The 20,477-nt window shown below is 36.8% G+C and overlaps 2 protein-coding genes and 1 long non-coding RNA gene across 6 annotated transcripts in view; all 3 read right to left on the bottom strand.

Annotated features, from left to right (window-relative positions):
* The window catches only part of LOC129453745 (interferon-induced protein 44-like), a 69,387-nt gene extending 59,585 nt beyond the window's left edge, over positions 1 to 9,802 (bottom strand). The window contains exons 1-7 of one of the 3 annotated variants that reach the window (XM_073861910.1): positions 8,723 to 9,441; positions 8,496 to 8,574; positions 8,173 to 8,368; positions 7,937 to 8,089; positions 7,669 to 7,840; positions 7,398 to 7,498; positions 6,447 to 7,314 (exon numbers count right to left, since the gene is read on the bottom strand). In XM_073861910.1, coding sequence (XP_073718011.1) covers positions 7,138 to 7,314; positions 7,398 to 7,498; positions 7,669 to 7,840; positions 7,937 to 8,089; positions 8,173 to 8,368; positions 8,496 to 8,574; positions 8,723 to 9,404 — 1,560 coding nt within the window. In that variant the 5' untranslated portion in view covers positions 9,405 to 9,441 and the 3' untranslated portion in view covers positions 6,447 to 7,137. Of the gene's footprint in view, positions 1 to 6,446; positions 7,315 to 7,397; positions 7,499 to 7,668; positions 7,841 to 7,936; positions 8,090 to 8,172; positions 8,369 to 8,495; positions 8,575 to 8,722; positions 9,451 to 9,667 lie in introns of those variants that run through there. The other 2 variants (XM_073861915.1, XM_073861911.1) reach the window with 2 other exon arrangements.
* LOC129439846 (uncharacterized) lies at positions 1,270 to 5,130 on the bottom strand. 2 transcript variants are annotated; one of them, XR_012365935.1, is made up of 5 exons: positions 4,943 to 5,130; positions 4,136 to 4,280; positions 3,568 to 3,632; positions 3,342 to 3,440; positions 1,270 to 1,623 (listed from the first exon to the last, which is right to left on the bottom strand). It is a non-coding gene; the product is annotated as an uncharacterized lncRNA (long non-coding RNA). The 2 variants fall into 2 exon arrangements; XR_008642944.2 differs by having other exon boundaries at positions 4,136 to 5,130.
* A 2,068-nt stretch (positions 9,803 to 11,870) lies between the features above and the next one.
* Positions 11,871 to 19,942, bottom strand: LOC141359384 (uncharacterized). The gene is made up of 29 exons (XM_073861752.1): positions 19,915 to 19,942; positions 19,198 to 19,320; positions 17,734 to 17,834; positions 17,491 to 17,584; positions 17,043 to 17,090; positions 16,968 to 16,995; positions 16,708 to 16,832; positions 15,809 to 16,620; positions 15,678 to 15,730; positions 15,458 to 15,524; positions 15,319 to 15,371; positions 15,099 to 15,165; positions 14,965 to 15,020; positions 14,682 to 14,817; positions 14,548 to 14,603; positions 14,259 to 14,397; positions 14,125 to 14,180; positions 13,911 to 13,977; positions 13,771 to 13,826; positions 13,537 to 13,624; positions 13,371 to 13,453; positions 13,203 to 13,271; positions 12,982 to 13,051; positions 12,841 to 12,896; positions 12,623 to 12,710; positions 12,435 to 12,539; positions 12,285 to 12,331; positions 12,103 to 12,181; positions 11,871 to 12,016 (listed from the first exon to the last, which is right to left on the bottom strand). The coding sequence occupies exons 1-29, from the start codon at positions 19,940 to 19,942 to the stop codon at positions 11,957 to 11,959; spliced, it is 2,910 nt and encodes a 969-aa protein (XP_073717853.1). The 3' UTR covers positions 11,871 to 11,956.
* Positions 19,943 to 20,477: the final 535 nt, after the last annotated feature.

Here is a 20,477-nt window from a genome sequence, read left to right as displayed (position 1 = left end):
TAATAAGAAGTGGTTAAATAAATTATTAACATATAATATTGACGCACACTAATAGGCCGTGGCACCGGGTTTTTCCACAAATGTACATATCCAGTTTAATCTAAATTAATTATTGTTAAAATTATATCAGCAAGTCTAGTGACAATTATTGATGTTGTTGTAATTTGTGAATTTTTGTTCAAGAAAGATTAGGCTTGTTTGACTTCATGCAGCGCTGGAAGAACCGACAGTCGGATGACGTCAAAGTTCCGCGAGAGCAATTCCTCCGTATGATTTCACTACTCGCTCTCGCGGTACTTTGACGTCATTTGGCTGTCGTGACACTTTAAAAATCTTAAAATAAAATCTCACAACACAAAAAGTGTAAAAAACTGAAACTGAACACAATAATTTAAACGTATCCCGCACCGTCATGTGGGCGGGCGCATCTATGGGTATCTGTACTTTGTTTATGTTCTGATCTGGTTTTTGCAATCAGGAGTGGATTAAATGATGCAGACGGACCGAATAATATTATTAATATGAATGTTAGTAACGTTACTTACATATCATCTCATATGGTTCTGATAATTTCAAACGAATCCAAGAAACACCAGTAAGGGTCCACTCTTCAAAATGCATCCCACATGTTAATCCAAAACAATGAAAATTGGGGGAAATTCCCGAACGATCCACCATTGTTTACATGCGCGCTTCCGGTTAGTATGATCGATCATGTTCATCTTCAATTAAATATAAATTCTTATCACTGAAAAGTCATGTCTTCCTGCTCCATTAATTTCTTCTGAGCAAAATGACACCGACTTTTACTGTATTGTCCAATCAGATAAGGTTTGAGAACTTTAAATGTCCAGGGAGCGTAATCATTGGGTAAACGGGTTGTCATTTTTTACACCTTAGGTTTTGATTGGATGAAGCCAAAATGCCTAACCACCCAGCAAGCAATTTTGCGGCTAATAGACGTCTAGTAGCCGTCTAAACACCCCCCTGACGTCTAGGCTAAAACAAGGCTAATTTTGGGCTGTCAGTGAAAATCTAGTAGACGTCTATCATAGCCCAAGAATAGACTAGTCATCAAATAGACGGCTACTAAACGTCTACATATATACGTCTAATAGACGGTGAATGTGGGTCTAGGCTAATAAAAGGCTAATTTTGGGCTGTCAGTGAAAATCTAGTAGACGTCTATCATAGCCCAAGAATAGACTAGCCGTTAAATAGACGGCTATTAAATGACTACACGTGTGTGTCTAATAAACAACAAAAGAATGGCTAAAGAATTATTTTTAATCCATTAAAAAAGGTTCTCATAAACATGTAATCATGCAATTTATTACAAGAAATATTGTTAATACAATAGAAATTCAGATAAGACAAAATGAAAAACTACTTTTAACAAAAAGAATAAAAACAGTAACAAAATAAAAGCATAAATAACAAAATAAAATTTTAAAAATGAAATAACATCTAAACATTAACAAACTTATCTTCAGTTCACTTCAACTTATTAATTGTACTAATTTCTATACCCCCCCCCCCCCCCCCCGGTGCCTGTTTGAAATGCCCCCATTGCATCCTTCACTTCCAGTTCTGTTGCTGCTGGGAAGTTGTTCAACACAGCATCTGCCAAATATGAAAAGAATGCATGAGACAAGTATTTTTGCTTTATATTAAATGTGATAGTCATTCTCTTTGGAAAAAGTCATATATAAATATTGACAGGTCAACAACAGTAATCATATCGTTCTCATTACTACAAACACAAGTGCATGTTTCTCTGCGTGTGTTTAATGACATTCTGGAACTAGCAAAAGAGGCTTAAAGGCAGGGTATCTGATTTTGATCCAGAAACATTTTAGTTATGCTGGTTGAAAGTCTCCTCAAGTCTTGATAGCAATCACTATGTTAAGTTGTCTGAATGTGTATTTTTATATATTTGTGTCATCTGTAAAAGGCGTAGGACCAAAAAACGCTCAACAAATCATTGAACCCCGAGTCGACCGAATGCAATATTTGGACATGGGCCAGTTACCGGTTTAAAGGTATACCGGGATTTTCAGAGTCAAGGTTTTAAAAACCACAAAAAATTTCTGTGATACCGTTTTCAATGTATGAACTGTGTTTACACATAGTGAATTAAATCATGTAATTGAATTCATGTTTACATTTACCACTTCACACCCTGTTCACGCTCTGTAAAAATAGGGAGAATCAAATAAACTTTCCTGCTGAATTGACACAGGAGCTACAAAACGAAAAACATTTTGAAACAACAACAAAAAAAAACATCTGGATGAGCAAAGAGCAAAAACCCAAATTAACATTGGTAACTTCACTGCTTTTCCGCAAGATGGAAACAGCTACTGGTCTGAAAGGGTCGTTGCAGTGTTTCTTTTGGAAAGGTAGGTATGCAGTGTGATTCTATTTTGATGGATTCAGATTGTATTTTAATGAAACGTGTTGCTTATGTAGTTTGTGTTCCTTTACGAATTAGTGTAATGATATTTATCTTTTCAAATTTCTAAACGTGTTGCATTTAATTCGGATTAAAAACAGTTGTTTATGTTGGTTATTTTGGTAATGTTAGTCACTTTGTTAGTCTTACTGGTTAATGAGATAGGAGTGTGCTTCTGGTTGGTGCGTGTAGGCTAAAGTTAGTATTTTTCAAAATCAAATACCCTGCCCTTTAAAGGAATAGTCTACCCTTTTGCCATATTAAACTATGTTATTACCTCAACTTAGACAAATTAATACATATCTATCTTTTTTCAATGCGTGCACTGTATAGCGCGTCGTGAATGTGTTAGCATTTAGCCTAGACACATTAATTCCTATGGTACCAAACAGGGAAGCCACCAAACACTTCTGTGTTTTCCCTATTTAAAGAATGTTACATGAGGAGTTATACTAGTAAGTATGGTGCCACAAAATAAAACTTTTTTTTGGTACCATAGGAATGAATGGGGCTAGGCTAAATGCGAACACATTAACAACACACTGTGCAGTGCACGCATTGAAAAAAGATAGGTATGTATTAATTCGTCTAGGTTGAGGTAATAACATAGCTTAATATGGCAAAAGGGTAGACTATTCCTTTAAGATGCCAAGCATAAAATATTCACAATACAATCTTATGGACATAAAACATCTAAACAATATTGTATGGGTGAGTTAACTGTTGTATCGGCAAAGAGTAATTTAATCTGGGGCTTTTAATATTTAGAAAATATTAATGCAGTACCGGACTGTCGTCAATTACACCTCACATAGCCTAATGTCATATTAAATGTATGATTTTGTGAAACACCATTCAGCCTAAAACTACATACAAACACACTTACCTTTAATAACTGAGAACTGATGTTTTTTCAAATGCTTGCTTCTGCAGTGGACTACCACCATTCATGTTGAACTTTGAAATTAATGAATTTTATGGAACTCTAAAATACAAAAGATAATGTCGTTAACATTTGCAGACTGACATATATTTTTGATTTTTTGTGACCACATGAAAGACTGCGTTGACACCACAATGTCTTATTAATATTGCATGTTTATAGAATTTACCTGTCCAGCATTCTTCCGGCATGGTCTCTCAAGTTTCTCCCTCCAGTTTCACACAGCTTTGACACCTGAATAGCACATGCCTATGTCAGTAATTGTACAGTATTGTATGCTTCAGTGTACAAGTGTTTACCAACCTTTAAGGTTAATGCCCACTGACCTGCAAGTTTTCCCTCACTAACACAATAAAAATCTTTTTTCCAACAAACTGAAGGCCTGTGAGTTAAATCCATATGGAAAAATAGCTTTCCCCCACAATCTATCTCTGTATGCATAATTGTAAAGCATAACTGCCTACATTACTTTAAGCAACACGGTGATAACTTAGCTAAGTTACTGCTGTTACTAAAAAGCAGCCTACAAATCACTTATGTAAATCTTCAGTGTAACGTTACATAGACTCATTTACCTCCACTATTTTATTACATTGCAGGTTGTACTGTTTAGGTTTTAAAAAACATGGGTTACTTACTTTAACGTAAAGTTACCCGCAAGAATGTCGCGATTCCAACAACAAATAAAGTAAATACATTTTAAACACATGTAAAATAAAATAATAAAAAACACTTACAAGACCAAACGAGTGTGGAAGATTGCTTTCCCCTTGGCTGCTCGCTGGTCGGTGTTGTTGATTTTCAAACACCGGAAATCTTTCTCGCCAGATTTGGCCTCGTGTTTGTGTACTGCAGCTGCCATCTAGCGGTTCGGAGTTGTAACTGGATTTTGTATATCAATAATGAATGTTATGCGTGACAGCAGATATTCAGATAAGATAAATAAAACCAAACATCTTGAATTCACTGGTGTCTTTGCATGCCTGATGAAATATCATACATCTTGCAAGTTATTTTGGCAAAAACAACATTTTATTAAATTCAAGGTTATTCTGGGCTAAACATGGTTTGTTCGTAGTCGGTCTATTTATGAGCTAAATAGTGGCTATGTGCGACGGTGCATAAAACACTGTAAAGAAATTAAACAAACATTGTAATCGCTGTTAACTTTGCTTACACAATGAAATACCATACATCTCACAAGTTATTTGGCAAAAACCACGTGTAATTAAATTAATGGTTATTTCTGGGCTAAACGTGGGTTATTCGTAGTCGGTCTATTTGTAAGCTAAATAGTGGCTAAGTACAGACGGTGCATATAACACCTTAAAGAAATGAAACAAAATACCTTAATCGCTTTGAACTTTGTTTACATGATTAAATATCATACATCTCACAAATCATTTTGGAAAAACAACATGTAATTAAATTCATGGTTATTTCTGGGCTAAACCTGGTTTATTCGTAGTCGGTCTATTTATGAGCTAAATTGTGACTACGTACAGACGATGCATAAAACACTTTATAGAAATGAAACGAAATACCTTGTAATCGCTGTTAACTTTGCTTACATGATGAAATAGCATACATCTCACAAATTATTTTGTCAAAAACCACATGTAACCAAATTAAAGTTTATTTGGGCTAGATATGGGCTAGGCACAGCCCGGCTATATCGGGTCTATACTGAAACGAGACGTTGAAATGACGGCTATTGCTTGCTGGGCAGAGCCATAAAGGTAGACGTGTAATAATATGTACATTTTCACTTCAGTTAATGCTTGTTTATTATGGTTTTCGATTCAAAACATTTGATGCTTTACACAAATTAAATTTTTTAAATATTTCTTATCTTGTGATAATACACAGCGCACACACAAAAAAAGATAAAAAAACACAAAATCGCATGAACAGAATCAATGAGTAACGTTACATACATTTGTATTTACATTTTAAAAAATAAATAAAAAATACACTTATATTCACATATTTCAAGCTCTACATCCTGCACTTAATATATAGGTATTTAGTGGTTATTTGCCGTTATAAATAAAAATAAAAAAGCAAAATTATTTCCTCAATATTCTTTTTGGTTAATTTTATTTCAAATTACTATTCCTCGTATTACACACGAACCTTTAAAAATTGAGTAAGTTCTCCTGAACAGATATCATAGCAGTCTCACATAGCTGCCTGCAGAATTAAGTGACATCATAGCTTGTTAACCAATCAGAAATGAACCAGATGAACCTCATACAATCTCCCATTTGTCCCAAGTTGTTTTTCGCCCCCTAGCGGTTGGTGAATGCAGGCAGGTAAACTAAAAATGCATTTTCGCATTAAATAAGTGTAGGTACTGAACAAGCTGATTAGTTGATGTTTGCTGTATGATGTTATTATGAGTATTCAGTAACAAGATATTAAACAACTATAGGATCCTTTTACACATCTTCTTTACAATGCTCTATGCTGGAGCTTTAGTGTTTAATCTATGTATTATTTCTTACATTTCATAAATCAATAAAAGCAAGTGTTACCTTAAAATTAACAAGGGCAAAAGCAGTTTTTTAAACAATTTAAAATGGTGATTTTGACCACTAAAACAAATCGAATCCTGCAATGGATATTATTGAAATGTGATATTAAAAAGCACTTAATGATATTGGCATCCGTAGTTTGCTTTACCCAGTACCCACGTTACGTTTATTTTCATTACTTACAAATCAACATTTTTTTAAAAGTCTCAAATAACTTGTATGGGTGGTTTACCGGACAGGAATTAGGTTAAACCAGGACTAGGCCTTAGTTTAATTAGGAAATATAAGTAGTTGTAACAAACATGCCTTGCTAAAAAATTACTAGTGCACATTTTGAGGCAAAACAAAGAGTACTGATGTATTTTAAGATATGTCAGTGCAAGCTGTTTTCAGTTTGGACAGCTCTTACATTTATTTTAGTCTAGGACTAGTTTAATCCCTGTCCGGGAAACCGCCCCGTAGTGTTGAAATAAGTTCATTTAATAAAACAAATGAAACACACATTCACAGGTGCCGTTTCAAACATATATTCTGGAAATAACATATTTATGGCTAATTCACAACTTACAACACTTAAATTATATAACATTTTACTTATACATATTTAAATTACAATGACCTCAATGGTGAACGTGATTTCACCAAGTAAGATGTGATCCTGGATCAACATTTTCATTTACCAATCAGATTGCAGGATTAAGATTAGTGTGCATGTTAGATTTAGGTTTAGGATTTGGTTAGGGGCTTTTAAGAAATACTCCTTAAACTATTATTTCAAACTAATTTGAGGGTTTAAAAATGGTTAGGGTTTGAGTTAAGGGTAGGTTGGGTTATCTTTGATTAAAATGTTTATCCAGGATCAACAAAAAATGTTGATCCAGGATCACATCCCACCTGGCGAAACCACGGCGACCCCTGATCAATACTGCATCTTTTTGTGTACTACAATTGAAATGAAGGCATTGAAATGTAATGGACTATCAGCTTTTTGTCATGGCAATGTCAAGTTCACATGTATTAGCTGGAAACTTCAACATTATTCAGTATATCAGCATCATCATTCATGGGCGTTGTGTCTGAATTGCAGTGTGATGATCTACCTGGACAGTAATAGTATTACAAAAATAATAATGATTACATTACTGCTGGACGAAGTCCTGGAAATGAAGTGTGCAAGTTAACAACAACAAAAAATTATAACTTTAAGCAACATTGGCATCAACATCATCCAAATAATCTTCAGCATAGTTAAGCATCTGCTGTACAGCGGTGAGAAGCAGGAGATCACAGTTGAGGTTCAGTTCAAGCTCCTGACTGTAATTCTTCACAGGTAACACACAAGACACAGGAACACCCAGTCGAGAGCTGACCTCCTGTACCTGTAGAGTCAATACAAATCTCTCAGTCCATCTCTCACACTTTCAGCTCCATATCACACAGTTTCAGCTCTGGAAGATCTCACCTTTGTCTTAATGTAGGAACTGACGTAAACCTTTTGTAGATCTTCCTCCACCAGAGGACACGCCTCGTCTACTTTAGTCATCAAGACGATCTGAGGAACACCTGAAAAATGTTTAATTAAGCAGAGATATAAGCAGCTTAATATGCAACACAAATTTACATTTATATGGCACAAAAATGACAACAGATACAAATAGTCACTCTGTGAAAATCACAGCTATTGACCAATCAGCATTAAGAACCGGAATCACGTGTTTTATAAATGCACTTACTCAGTGAATTCACTTTTTGGCGTATGGCTGCAAGTTTTTCCTCCAGTTTGCTGGACATGAGGGAGATTTTGGTGGCATCTATTATGTAAACCACACAGTGGATCCTCTCCTGTAGCGATACAGGTCTGGAGGACTTTTGCTCATCACGATGAAATGGTACCATGGGGTTAAACTTGAAGCAAAACAATTTATGGTAAAGTAACAATCAACTTAAAACTTCAACTAGTTAATTTTGGATACAACCGTATCATCTTAATGTTTATCTTACTTGATATCGGTCTGGTATGAGACCCTGAATGATGCTGCTGATGTCCTCAATATCCAGACCTGCACCTGTCTGCTCCTCCAGTCCCATAGTGTCACACAACACAAATGGCAATGGCTTTCCCTCACGGCCATCTTTCAGTGGATATGTGCGAAACTAAAAGAGAATATAGGGACCAAAACAATAAGTCATGAAAAGTTATTTAATGCTCTTTTTAATAAAGTAAGCTTTTATTTCACCTGTGTGGTGAGGCTGGTGCTTGTAGATCCTGCCATGGCTTTGTTGGTCATGCGACCCATAAAGATGGAGTTGATGGAGTTGAAGAAACTGGATTTTCCAGCACCTACAGGACCAATCATTAAGATTCGAACCCGGTTCATAGAGGACATCAGGGGTTTATAATCTTTGATGAACTTCATGAGGTCTTGTTTTTGTCTACAATAGCAGTTAAAACATTAGTGCATAATTAATTTTTGCTACTATCAATTGTGCGTGACAAAGCAGTTGCAGATTACAGCATGAAATGAGCAAAAGAGTAAAACAACATTTTGTGAAAACATACTTTTCTGTCCACAGAATATTTCTCCATGGCTTCTCTTTGACTGGACCTGCAGTGACCTGAGGGACTGGAGGATTAACAACTGGAAGACAAATATTGAATATATGTTTGAATAAACTATGATAATAAATTATTAAATGTATGTCCTAAATGTATTATTATTATTATTATTATTATTATTATTATTATTAGAAGTAGTGATAAAACTTTTTTTCTGATGATAGACTTACTCTTCTTCACCTTGTATACCTCACATTCACAAAGCTGAGTGTTGTTTCCATACAGAGTTACGGCATCATAATTAAATGTGCCAAGTCTATATCCTGTCTGTCTCTCATCATATAAATAAGGTTGATTTTTATGCATGAAGTATAACTCTCGGCCAAAACTGGGCCCATTTGAGTCATCAATCCGTACAAATCCATGATTAATTTTGATGGTGACAGGGTTCCCGCCATGAGTAGGAAAGTAGAAAAGAAAGGCCTCAGAATCAATAATATTCTGGCAACACTGAGTATAATCTTTACTCGTATATCCACCATATATGTGGCCTGAAGAGTTGTAGGCTACGAGTAAAGTTGGACCCTGACGATCACAGCACTGGTGGAAAGCAGCAGCATTATATCCATGAAGAGACGCTTTGAAGAGAAGAGTCAGATCCACATCACCCAACAAGACACAGAGCTGCTGCTTTTGTATATTGGTTAATTTAGATGTGAGGAAGTCATTTTTGGTCCAGAGGGGGTAAGCCATGTGTCCTGAAGAACAAAACAAGAGATAATATACATTAACATGTAAGCAAATCCAAATGTATATTAATAAATAAATAAATAAAACATAATGTAACGGTTGCTGTAATATATTGCTGAAATGGTTATATGTCCTCCTAAGGACCCGAGCTTTGTTTTGCATTTTTTCAGATTTCTTCCAGGTATTTGTCTATTTAACAACAAACGAAACCGAAACCAGTGCGAGTGCAAATAACATTGCTCTTATGATTGGTTAAAATATAACTTACCTTATTTAAAAAAAATATTCTAAAAAGCGAATTTAGGACTGAAATTAAAGCATTACGATAAAAATGTTCGTTTCATATCATATTAAAATAATCATATAAAATAAACAACCTTTTCATTAAATGTTTAACAAATATTTAGACCTACAATCTGTCTTACCTTTCACAATGAAAAGCCTCTATGAATGAATGAAATGCTTGTAGTTTATAGGAATAAAGCAGATGAATCTCCAGGAGTCTCCCTCTTTCTTTCCCTCTGTCTGTGTTTCCTATTCGTGCCGTTAGTTTGTTGTTGTTACGCCCACTAGCGGTTACTGAATGCACGGCAGGGAATTCGTACAAAAGTAATAGAAAAACATTGACTTGAAATGAAAAAGGGAATTAACTGAGTATAAAATAATTAAATATAGTATTTGTAGTATCTGCTGTATGATGATCATTTTATTATGAGTATTGAGTAGTAGAATATACTTTAATGATGTTAACCTAACCTACGTGAAAATCCTTTCTTATTTGAAGAATATTACACATCTTTGTCACACTACACAGGATCTTTCGTGTTATCTATACATCATATGTTACATTTAATAAATCTATAAAAGTATGATTAATTAAAAATAATAGGAGAAAAGTGTCATGCTGGAAATATCTCATAAGTAAATAATCATTAGCAGGTTCAGATGTGTTTGATTGGGGTTGGAACTGAATTTTAAAGGACAGGTGGTGCCCTCTAGGAACAGGAATGGAGAACTATGGTTCAGAATATTCATTTTTGGGTGAACTATCCATTTAAATGCACATTTCTATCAGAGACTGCAGGCAGAGACAACTTCTGTTCTGTCCCTTATTATTTACCATCAATTATTATTTAGCATCATGTGTGTATATCTGCTATACCCATTTACTGTATTATGTGAGTATTATCACTTAAGTATCATATGATGACATTTTTGGCCCAATAATGACAATGTATTTACACACACATTTATTATAAATTGAGATTCATCTCATATTATCTAATAAGTAAAAGAGAGTGATGAGTTTGTTTATAAATCAACAGAATTGATGTGGAAATGTGTCGTAACATTTATTAACTTGCGTTTAATTTATTCAACCACTGATACTTGAAGATATATTAATAATTAACAAAATTATGTACAATATTTAGTCCAATAACAAATCACATAACAATAAATTTTATTAAAAAATATTTTATTTTCAAATAATAAAAAAATACATTTTCTTAGACAGAGATAGACATCAATCGATATTTGCAAGTGTGAATGATATAAAACTGCTTTAACATTATTATATGTGCTTCAATGCCTGCTGAACCCTCATCATAAGTGCACGCATGCGTAGACGTCCCATGAAGCTTAGTGTCATTAACTAAACTCTTGACTCGCTCCGTCTGCGGTTCACCTCCAGGGGTTCAGCTGATCTGTCTTTTATAAATCTGATAAAACTAAAGACTCTTCAGAGATAAAGAATGCAAAACTACTCTATCAAGAATAACATGAGATGAGCAGAAACACTGCGTGTTAATGTTTTTATGAATAAATCTCAGTTCATTCAGAGCATCACTGGATGTTTATCATTTCAAATGACTCATAATAATAATAAAACAGTGACTTTACAAAGTAACATTTTTAATAAAATGACTTACCTCTGAAAGAGATTAATAAAATGTTGTGCTGCTTTATAGGTCACCTCCTTTATGTGGCCATCAAGATCCCTGCATGCAATGTGATAAAGAAAACAATGTGAATCATATACAAACATTAACAGTCAACACTTCAGATACAGATCTCTCTTACAGTGTAAACCTTACAGATGTTTTCACCTTTACATAGTAAATAAAAAAATATTTACTGTGTTTATTAAAAACAAACTCTTCAGAAATGATTTACGGTCAAGTTTTCATTAGTTGTCCATGTCATAACCAATAAACTTTAATGTTTGCGTATAATAAAAATAAGTGTTATGCTGCAGTCAGAAATATCTCATATATTATACGTCATAAGCTGTAGGGAGACGTTTTTAAACCTTCTGATCTTTTAAGATTGTATTCAGATTGTTAGAAGATGTAAAGATCTTGAATTGATTTTAAGTTAGTTTACAGTTTACTCCTTGAACTCATCTGTGATCTGTTCTGCTTAGTGTTACTATAAGAATTAAGAGAAGTTTCTCTCCCAGTGATTTCAACCTAACTTGGGTCTTTGGTTTACAGTAAGCTTGCTTTCTAGTGGGTGATGGAAATGTTGGTAAAACCTGATTACATTTAAATTACATTTAAGTTTGTCACAATAAATGAACATAATGAATGTGTCACAAATAATGTTTGTTTTCTGCACTAATCTCTGTTTCATAAAAAAATATTTTTATTTATTTTCTCCATATGGGGGTGGGGTTTGAGGAGGTGAGTTTGGATCTCCTCGTCTTGAGATTTTTAAATCAATCCGTTAAGTCTTGCTTTTTTGGATGGAGAGACCATGTCTTCAGATAATTCCTGCAAATAAAGCGAACAGAGATATAAGACATTAAATAACTTTTTTAATCAAATTTGTTTTGCTCAGAGCTCTGGTATAAATCTACCTGTACAGTACAAGGAGCCGGACGCTTTAGACAGCGACGCTGAGGAGGAGGAGAGACGGGCACTTGCTGGATTGGCTGACTGAGATTAGATGAACACATATAAAAGTACTGTGAGAATTGCGTCAGCAAACATTTAAAAGATCACTAAAAGATCTAAAACATCATAAAAGATAAAGACTTACTGAGAAACAGAAGAAGAGTCCACCTCCCCAGCGTCTGCTTTATTTTGCTGTAAATAAAAGAATCATATTTAATAGATTTAATCAGATTTAATAAATTAAATTCCTAATGAAATTGTCACTAATAATGTTTAGGGCTTTTGTGAAATCTACCTGAGAGGACGTCTGGGCCTGAGGAGGCGTGACCTCATCCAATGGTTCATACAGTCTGGCCCTTTTTGGTGTTGGCTCCATCTCATCTCTGACTCCATTATTTTGCTGTAATTAAGATTTAATACACGTATATTAAAACAAATTGAAATTAACATTAAGTTCTGCTAAAGGCTTCAGTTTAAATCTACCTGTAGAGGAGATGGAGCCCGACGCTTCCTGGACAGAGGCAGAGAAGGAGGCGCAAGAGGAGGTGTTTGACTTTGAGGAGGTGAAAGTCTACACATACAAATAAATATACTGTAAGAACTGTTTCTACTAACATTTAAACAATAAAAAATTAAAAACACAGATAAACGTTATACTAGACTGGTTACAGATGAATTTAGAGAGAGTTTGATAAACTTACTGAGATAAGGAACGGTCATTAACCTTCATGTCCTCAACAACATCTGCATTTTTTTGCTGTAAGTCAAAACAATCATGTTTAATACATTAACATGAAACTAGTTTTTCATTAATATTGACACTAATAATGTTCACAATCTACCTGAGAGGACGGAGGCGTCTGGGGCTGAGGAGGCGCAACTGTGGCCGACAGACCACTGGGAGGTGAAGGTCTAAAAACACATTTACAAATATTGTTAAGAACTTTTTCTGCAAATAATTAACCAATAAAATATTTAGTTTACAGTAAAAGATTTAAAAACACAGCTAAACTTAATACTAGACTGGTTACAGATGAATTTATAGAGACTTTGATAAACTTACTGAGACGACGGAGGCGTTTGGGGCTGAGGAGGCGCAAATGCGGCCGAAAGACCACTGGGAGATGAAGGTCTAAAAACACATTTAAATATATTGTCAAGAACTGTTTCTGTAAACATTTGTGCAAATAAAAAGGTAAAGTCTAAAACAGACAGACAATGATAAACTTACTGAGCTTTAAGATCGCTTGCTGTTAAACACAGTTTGGCCCTCTTTGGCGTCGGCTCCACCTCATCTCTGACTCCATTATTTTGCTGTAATTAAGATTTAATACACGTATATTAAAACAAACTGAAATTAACATTAAGTTCTGCTAAAACCTTCAGTTTAAATCTACCTGTAGAGGAGATGGAGCCCGACGCTTCCTGGACGGAGGCAGAGAAGGAGGCGCAAGAGGAGGTGTTTGACCTTGAGGAGGTGGAAGTCTACACATACAAATAAAGATACTGTAAGAAATGTTTCTGCTAACATTTAAACAATAAAAAAGTTTACTGTACAAGATTTTAAAAAACAGCTAAAGGTAATACTAGACTGGCTACAGATTAATTTAGAGAGACTTTGATAAACTTACTGAGAAGATGAACGGTCCTCAAGCTTCATGTCCTGCAAAGCATCTGCGATATTTTGCTGTAAATAAAACAATCATGTTTAATACATTTACATGAAACTAGTTTTTCATTAATATTGGCACTAATAATGTTCACAATCTACCTGAGAGGACGAAGGCGGAGGTTGAGGAGGCGCAAACAGAGTTGCCAAGCCATCTGGAGATGAAGGTCTAAAAACACATTTACATTTTTTTAAAGAACTGTTTCTGCTAACACTTGAACAATAAAAAAGTTTACTGTACAAGATTTAAAAACACAGCTAAAAGGTAATACTAGACTGATTACAGATGAATTTAGAGAGACTTTGATAAACTTACTGAGAAGATGAACGGTCCTCAAGCTTCATGTCCTGCAAAGCGTCTGTGATATTTTGCTGTAAATAAAACAATCATGTTTAATACATTTACATACTTTTTCATTAATATTGACACTATTAATGTTCACAATCTACCAGAGAGGACAGAGGTGCCTGGGGCAGAGGAGGTGCAACTGCAACTGGAGGCCGTGGAGCAGGTGCAGGAGGAGGGGAGGAGAGGACCCCTGCTGGAGGAGGTGCAACTGCGGCTGATAGACCATGTGGAGGTGAATGTCTAAAAACACATTTAAAAATTGGTTAAGAACCGTTTCTACAAACATTTAAACAATAAAATATTTAGTTTACTGTAAAAGATTTAAAAACACAACTAAACGTAACTCTACACTGGTTACAGATGAATTTAGAGAGACTTTGATAAACTTACTGAGAAGATGAACGGTCCTCAACCTCCATGTTCTCCACAGCGTCTGTGTTGTTTTGCTGTAAATAAAACAATTATGTTTAATACATTTACATACTTTTTCATTAATATTGACACTAATAAGGTTCACAATCTACCAGAGAGGACGAAGGCGGAGGTTGAGGAGGTGCAACTGCTGCTGGAGGCTGTGGAGCAGGTGCAGGAGGAGGGAAGGAAAGGACCCATGCTGGAGGAGGCACAACTGCGGCCGACGAACCATGTGAAGGTGAAGGTCTAAAAACACATTTAATAAAATGTTAAATAACTGTTTCTGCTAACATATGAACAATAAAAAAGTTTACTGTAAAAGATTTAAAAACACAGCTAAAGGTAATACCACACTAGTTACAGATGCATTTAGAAAGACTTTGATAAACTTACTGAGATAAGGAACTGTCCTCAATCCTCATGTCCTTCAGAGCATCTGTGATATTTTGCTGTAAATAAAACAATCATGTTTAATACATTTACATACTTTTTCATTAATATTGGCACTAATAATGTTCACAATCTACCAGAAAGGACGGAGGCAAAGGTTGAGGAGGCGCAACCGGAGTTGCCAAGCCATATGGAGGTGAAGGTCTAAAAACACATTAAAATATATTGTCAAGAACTTTTTCTAAAAACATTTAAACAATAAAAAAAATTACGTTTACTGTAAAAGATTTAAAAACACATCTAAACTTAATACTAGACTGGTTACAGATGAATTTAAAGAGACTTTGATAAACTTACTGAGAAGATGAACCATCAACCTCCATGCCCTCAACACCGTCAGCGGTATTTTGCTGTAAGTAAAACAATCAGAGATTTAAAACATTTACATGAAACTACGTTTTCATTAATATTGACACTAATAATGTTCACAATCTACCTGAGAGGACGAAGGCGGAGGTTGAGGAGGCGCAACCGGAGTTGCCAAGCCATATGGAGGTGAAGGTCTAAAAACACATTAAAATATATTGTCAAGAACTTTTTCTGAAAACATTTAAACAATAAAAAAAATTACGTTTACTGTAAAAGATTTAAAAACACATCTAAACTTAATACTAGACTGGTTACAGATGAATTTTAAGAGACTTTGATAAACTTACTGAGAAGATGAACCATCAACCTCCATGTCCTCCACAGCGTCTGTGTTGTTTTGCTGTAAATAAAAGAATCATGTTTAATACATTTACATACTTTTTCATTAATATTTTCACTGATAATGCTTACAATCTACCTGAGAGGACGGAGGCGCCTGGGGCTGAGGAGGTGCAACTGCAGCTGGTGGCTGTGGAGCAGGTGCAGGAGGAGGGCAGGAGAGGACCTTGGCTGGAGGCTGTGGAGCAGGTGCAGGAGGAGGGGAGGAGAGGACCCCTGCTGCAGGCTGTGGAGCAGGTGCAGGAGGAGGGGAGGAGAGGACCCCTGCTGGAGGCTGTGGAGCAGGTGCAGGAGGAGGGGAGGAGAGGACCCCTGTTGGAGGCTGTGGAGCAGGTACAGGTGGAGCGGAGGAGAGGACCCCTGCTGGAGGCTGTGGAGCAGGTGCAGGTGGAGGGGAGGAGAGGACCCCTGCTGCAGGCTGTGGAGCAGGTGCAGGAGGAGGGGAGGAGAGGACCCCTGCTGGAGGCTGTGGAGCAGGTGCAGGAGGAGGGGAGGAGAGGACCCCTGTTGGAGGCTGTGGAGCAGGTACAGGTGGAGCGGAGGAGAGGACACCTGCTGGGGGCTGTGGAGCAGGTGCAGGAGGAGGGGAGGAGAGGACTCCTGCTGCAGGCTGTGGAGCAGGTGCAGGAGGAGGGGAGGAGAGGACTCCTGCTGCAGGCTTTGGAGCAGGTGCAGGAGGAGGGGAGGAGAGGACCCCTGCTGGAGGCTGTGGAGCAGGTACAGGTGGAGCGGAGGAGAGGACACCTGCTGGAGGCTGTGGAGCAGGTGCAGGAGGAGGGGAGGAGAGGACCCCTGTTGGAGGCTGTGGATTTGCGGGAGGAGGTGTGGACTCCTCACGAGATGCCTTCGGTTCCACCGTAAACCAAAGGTCACTCCACTGCGGAAAACCTTCTGAGAACGAAACAAAGAGGTTAAATGAAACAACTTGATGACAACAAAATGATTTTCAAAAATAAACTAAATCAAGTGCCTCCACACCTTTCACGGGAGCTGCAGGCTTCATTTCTGCCCTGGGGACCACTCGGCCGACCCAAGGCAGAAATGGTGCTGGTTGGATGCTGAGTGGCTCCACGTCACTACAGTCATCCGAAACAGAGGAACTCCTGAAATATCAAAATAATAATTCAGTAAATTAGAGCTAAAAACTAAAATCTTGCAAATGGACAGCTCTGGTGTAGGAGACATGAGTACAAACATCCATTACAAAGAGTTTTAATGTTGTGTAAGTCTTATGTTACCCTTTGGTGAGAGAGCTGATATCAGAGCCTGTACCAGACTCAGAAGATAGCTCATGGTGGGATGAAGGCTCTGACCCCCCTCCTCAAAGTCTTCATCCTCGACCACAGCTTTCTCCTCTGGACCTGTAAGTGAAAAGAACAGATACAAATTAAGGATCCAAGCGCCATCATTTAATCCAGCATATCGTCCAGGACTCTCATTCTAAGATTCAGTGTCAGTGTGGTAAAGGACAGCAAAACACTTCAAAGCTTCAAATAATTGTTATTTTCAGAAAATTTTCACTTATTGTTAATCAATCCTACAAAAACCATATCGACTACACATTAACTGCAAAAAATAATGATGAGGTTACACAAGGGAATAATATTAATATGTGATTCATTAAAAAGTCATTTGGCTAAAGGTGTCTCTATCTCTCACACATTTCACTCAGTGTTTTTTTCATACTCTGTAAATCACTGAACATCAATCACAGATATTGTTGGACTTATACAGGTTACAGGTGACAATGTATGAACTTACAGGCTTCCTCTGGCACCGCAGGAGTCTGAGGAGCAGCGGCTCCATCAGCTGGACTCACATCAGAGTCGGACCTCACGGAGCCGTGAGCATCCTCCTAGAAATCACATCATCATCGGTTAGGTTATGCGTAAGTTTCTGTGAAACACTCTGGCTGGTACTGAAATGTAATGTTTTACTTTTGTAATTACATAATTCATCTCTATAAAAACTCTCTGAAGATGACACAAGCAGACAGGATCTCACCTGATGTGTGCCGGCTGCCTCGGCGGATGGAGGTGTGGATTCCTCCAAAGAAGCATTGTGGTCCACCGTGTCAGAAAGGTCACTCCACAGCGGAGAACCTTCTGAGAACAAAGCAAAGAGGTTAAATGAAACAACTTGATGACAACAGAATGATTTTCACAAATATACTAAATCAAGTCCATCCACACCTTCTGCGGGAGCTGGTAGCTTCATTCAGAGGCGTCATGCCCATTCAAACTGAGGGGGCACCTGCCCCCTTGGTTTTTTTGAGCCAAAGGATTTTGCATTCAATTTCAAAATCAAATAAGCGTCCATTAATCTGTTATTTGACTTTTAATCTGTTTAATATGCACAATATTATACATTCCGTGCTGCATCCTTGTCACTTTTCGGAGATTTTCGCCGTTTTGATAGTGTTTTGATCATGTTATATTACTTTTATTCTGGCGGCAGCTGCGCAGTCGCAGACGTCATCAGCGTCTGGGCGCGCTCACGACACGAGCTCTCTGCTGTTGCTGACTTGCTGCTGCATTTGGCTGCATCTGAGGAATTAAAACGTGTTAGAAACGCTCACAACATTTCCAAACCCCAGTATGGTAATGTGCAGTTAACCTCCTCTGTGTAGAAAATGTATGGTTTTAAATGTGACCGTCTCAACGCTATATTAGTAGAGATTCGTCTTCTTGGCACAACGCCAAAGTTCGCCAGTGTTCACGCGGGCGCGGAATCTCACATGCTCACATGAGGTAAAATTTAATGCAAAAATCCGTTCCTCTAATAATTTTATCTAAACAATTTTTTTAAAATCATTATTGAACATTAAAATCAATCACGTGGCTATAGCTTATGTCATTTTCGTTGTTTATATACTTTATGGATTTAAAATTACATTAATTTTATATGATAAAGTAGTTGTTGTGCAAAATGCATTAATGACACAATTAAACAAGCCATTAAGACTTAAATAAAACATGCCGTTTCAGATGTAAATATGATGCAAATGTGTCATTATTCCGATTGAATAGTATTTGATATTAAAGTTAGTCATCACTCTTATTTTGGAGGTTTTTGCATGAAAGCAGGGGTTTTCAGATTGTTAGAAATGTAAGTGCCATGGAAAAGACTGAAAGCTCTATAATATTTCGTTTGATGTCTGTGTATACACAAATTTCTGTGAGCTGTTGACACTGTGCCCCCTTAAAAAAAATTGGTGCATTACGCCCCTGGCTTCATTCCAGCTCTGGGGACCCGGTCAACCCAAGGCAGAGAGAGAGGTGCTGGTTGGATGCTGAGGGCTTCAACCTCTCTACAGATGTCCACAACAGAGGAACTCCTGAAAATATATCAAAGCAATAAGTCAGTAAATTAGAGCTAAAATCTTGGAAATGGACAGCTCTGATATAAGACACATAATTACAGACATCCATTACAAAGAGTTTTAATGTTGTGTAAGTCTTATTTTACCCTTTGGCGAGAGAGCTGGTGTCATAGCCTGTACCAGACATGGTAGATAGCTCATGGTGGGATGAAGACTCTGACCCCCCTCCTCAAAGTCTTCATCCTCGACCACAGCTTTCTCCTCTGGACCTGTAAGTGAAAAGAACAGATAAAAATTAAGGATCCAAGCGTCATCATTTAATCCAGCATATCGTCCAGGATTGTCATTCTGAGATTTAGTGGCAGTGTGGTAAAGGACAGCAAAACACTTCAAAGCTTGAAATAATTGTTATTTTCAGAAAATTTTCATTTATTATTAATCAATCCTACAAAAACCACATCGACCATACTTTAACTGCAAAAAGTAATGATCCGTAATCATAAGGGAATTATTAAGGAATCATTTAAAAAGTCCTTTGGCTAAAGGTGTCTCTATCTCTCTCTCACACACATTTCACTCAGTTTTTTTAACATCAGTCACAGATATTTTTGGACTTATACAGATTACAGGTGAAAATGTATGAACTTACAGGCTTCCTCTATGAGGCGCGGGAGTTGACAAAAGTGAAGCGAACTCGAGAGAGAGCGAGACCGCGCGAGAAAGAGTGAAAAAGAGTCTGCATGCCATATCGAAGATGACGTCTTCGTACTGTTCAACAGCTCACACCCAAACAGGTAGAAATAGCTGTCCATGACATTCCTGTCTCTCTCAGCTGGATCCGCTGTTCTCTGGTCAGATCATACCTGTGTAAATGACTTTTAGTGCAGTCATGTGTCAAACAAAAAAAGATTTTTATACAATGTTTTTCTGTTTTGTCCAATTCTTCTCATTAAGTGGTTCTCTATTGCCTGTTCATTTTAAACTCATTAATAACTCTATCCACAGCTCTGTATAGTTGTTTCCTGTTGAATAATAATTTCTAAATATTTCAACAGTATGCACAGAACATTTAATAAATATATAACAGTGATAACATTTCTAAATATTACTTCAGTCAGAACCACTGTTGCTGGTTATCAAGAGTAATAGTATTAAATCATAAAATATTGGTTGTTTCATAATGCAGTAGGCTACTATTCCGCGCTGAACTATAGATATTCTATAGATGTCTGAAAATCTGTATAATGTTTATTTTTATGCATTTGGGGTAGACTATCATCATACGTGTGTTTGTTATAAAAAAAAAGAAGTAACACATTCACCTTGGTCGTCCACCAGTCCTAGAGACTGATATATGAATTGTCGGTGTACATTGAGGATGAAGGAAAAGTTCAAGTTGTAGTAACATTTCTGAGAGACTGACATG

The sequence above is a fragment of the Misgurnus anguillicaudatus genome, chromosome 23 (genome assembly GCF_027580225.2).
Source record: "Misgurnus anguillicaudatus chromosome 23, ASM2758022v2, whole genome shotgun sequence".
Lineage (NCBI taxonomy): Eukaryota > Metazoa > Chordata > Actinopteri > Cypriniformes > Cobitidae > Misgurnus > Misgurnus anguillicaudatus.
The sequence above is the reverse complement of the archived record's forward strand: the minus strand, read 5'-3'. Positions and strand labels throughout refer to the sequence as shown.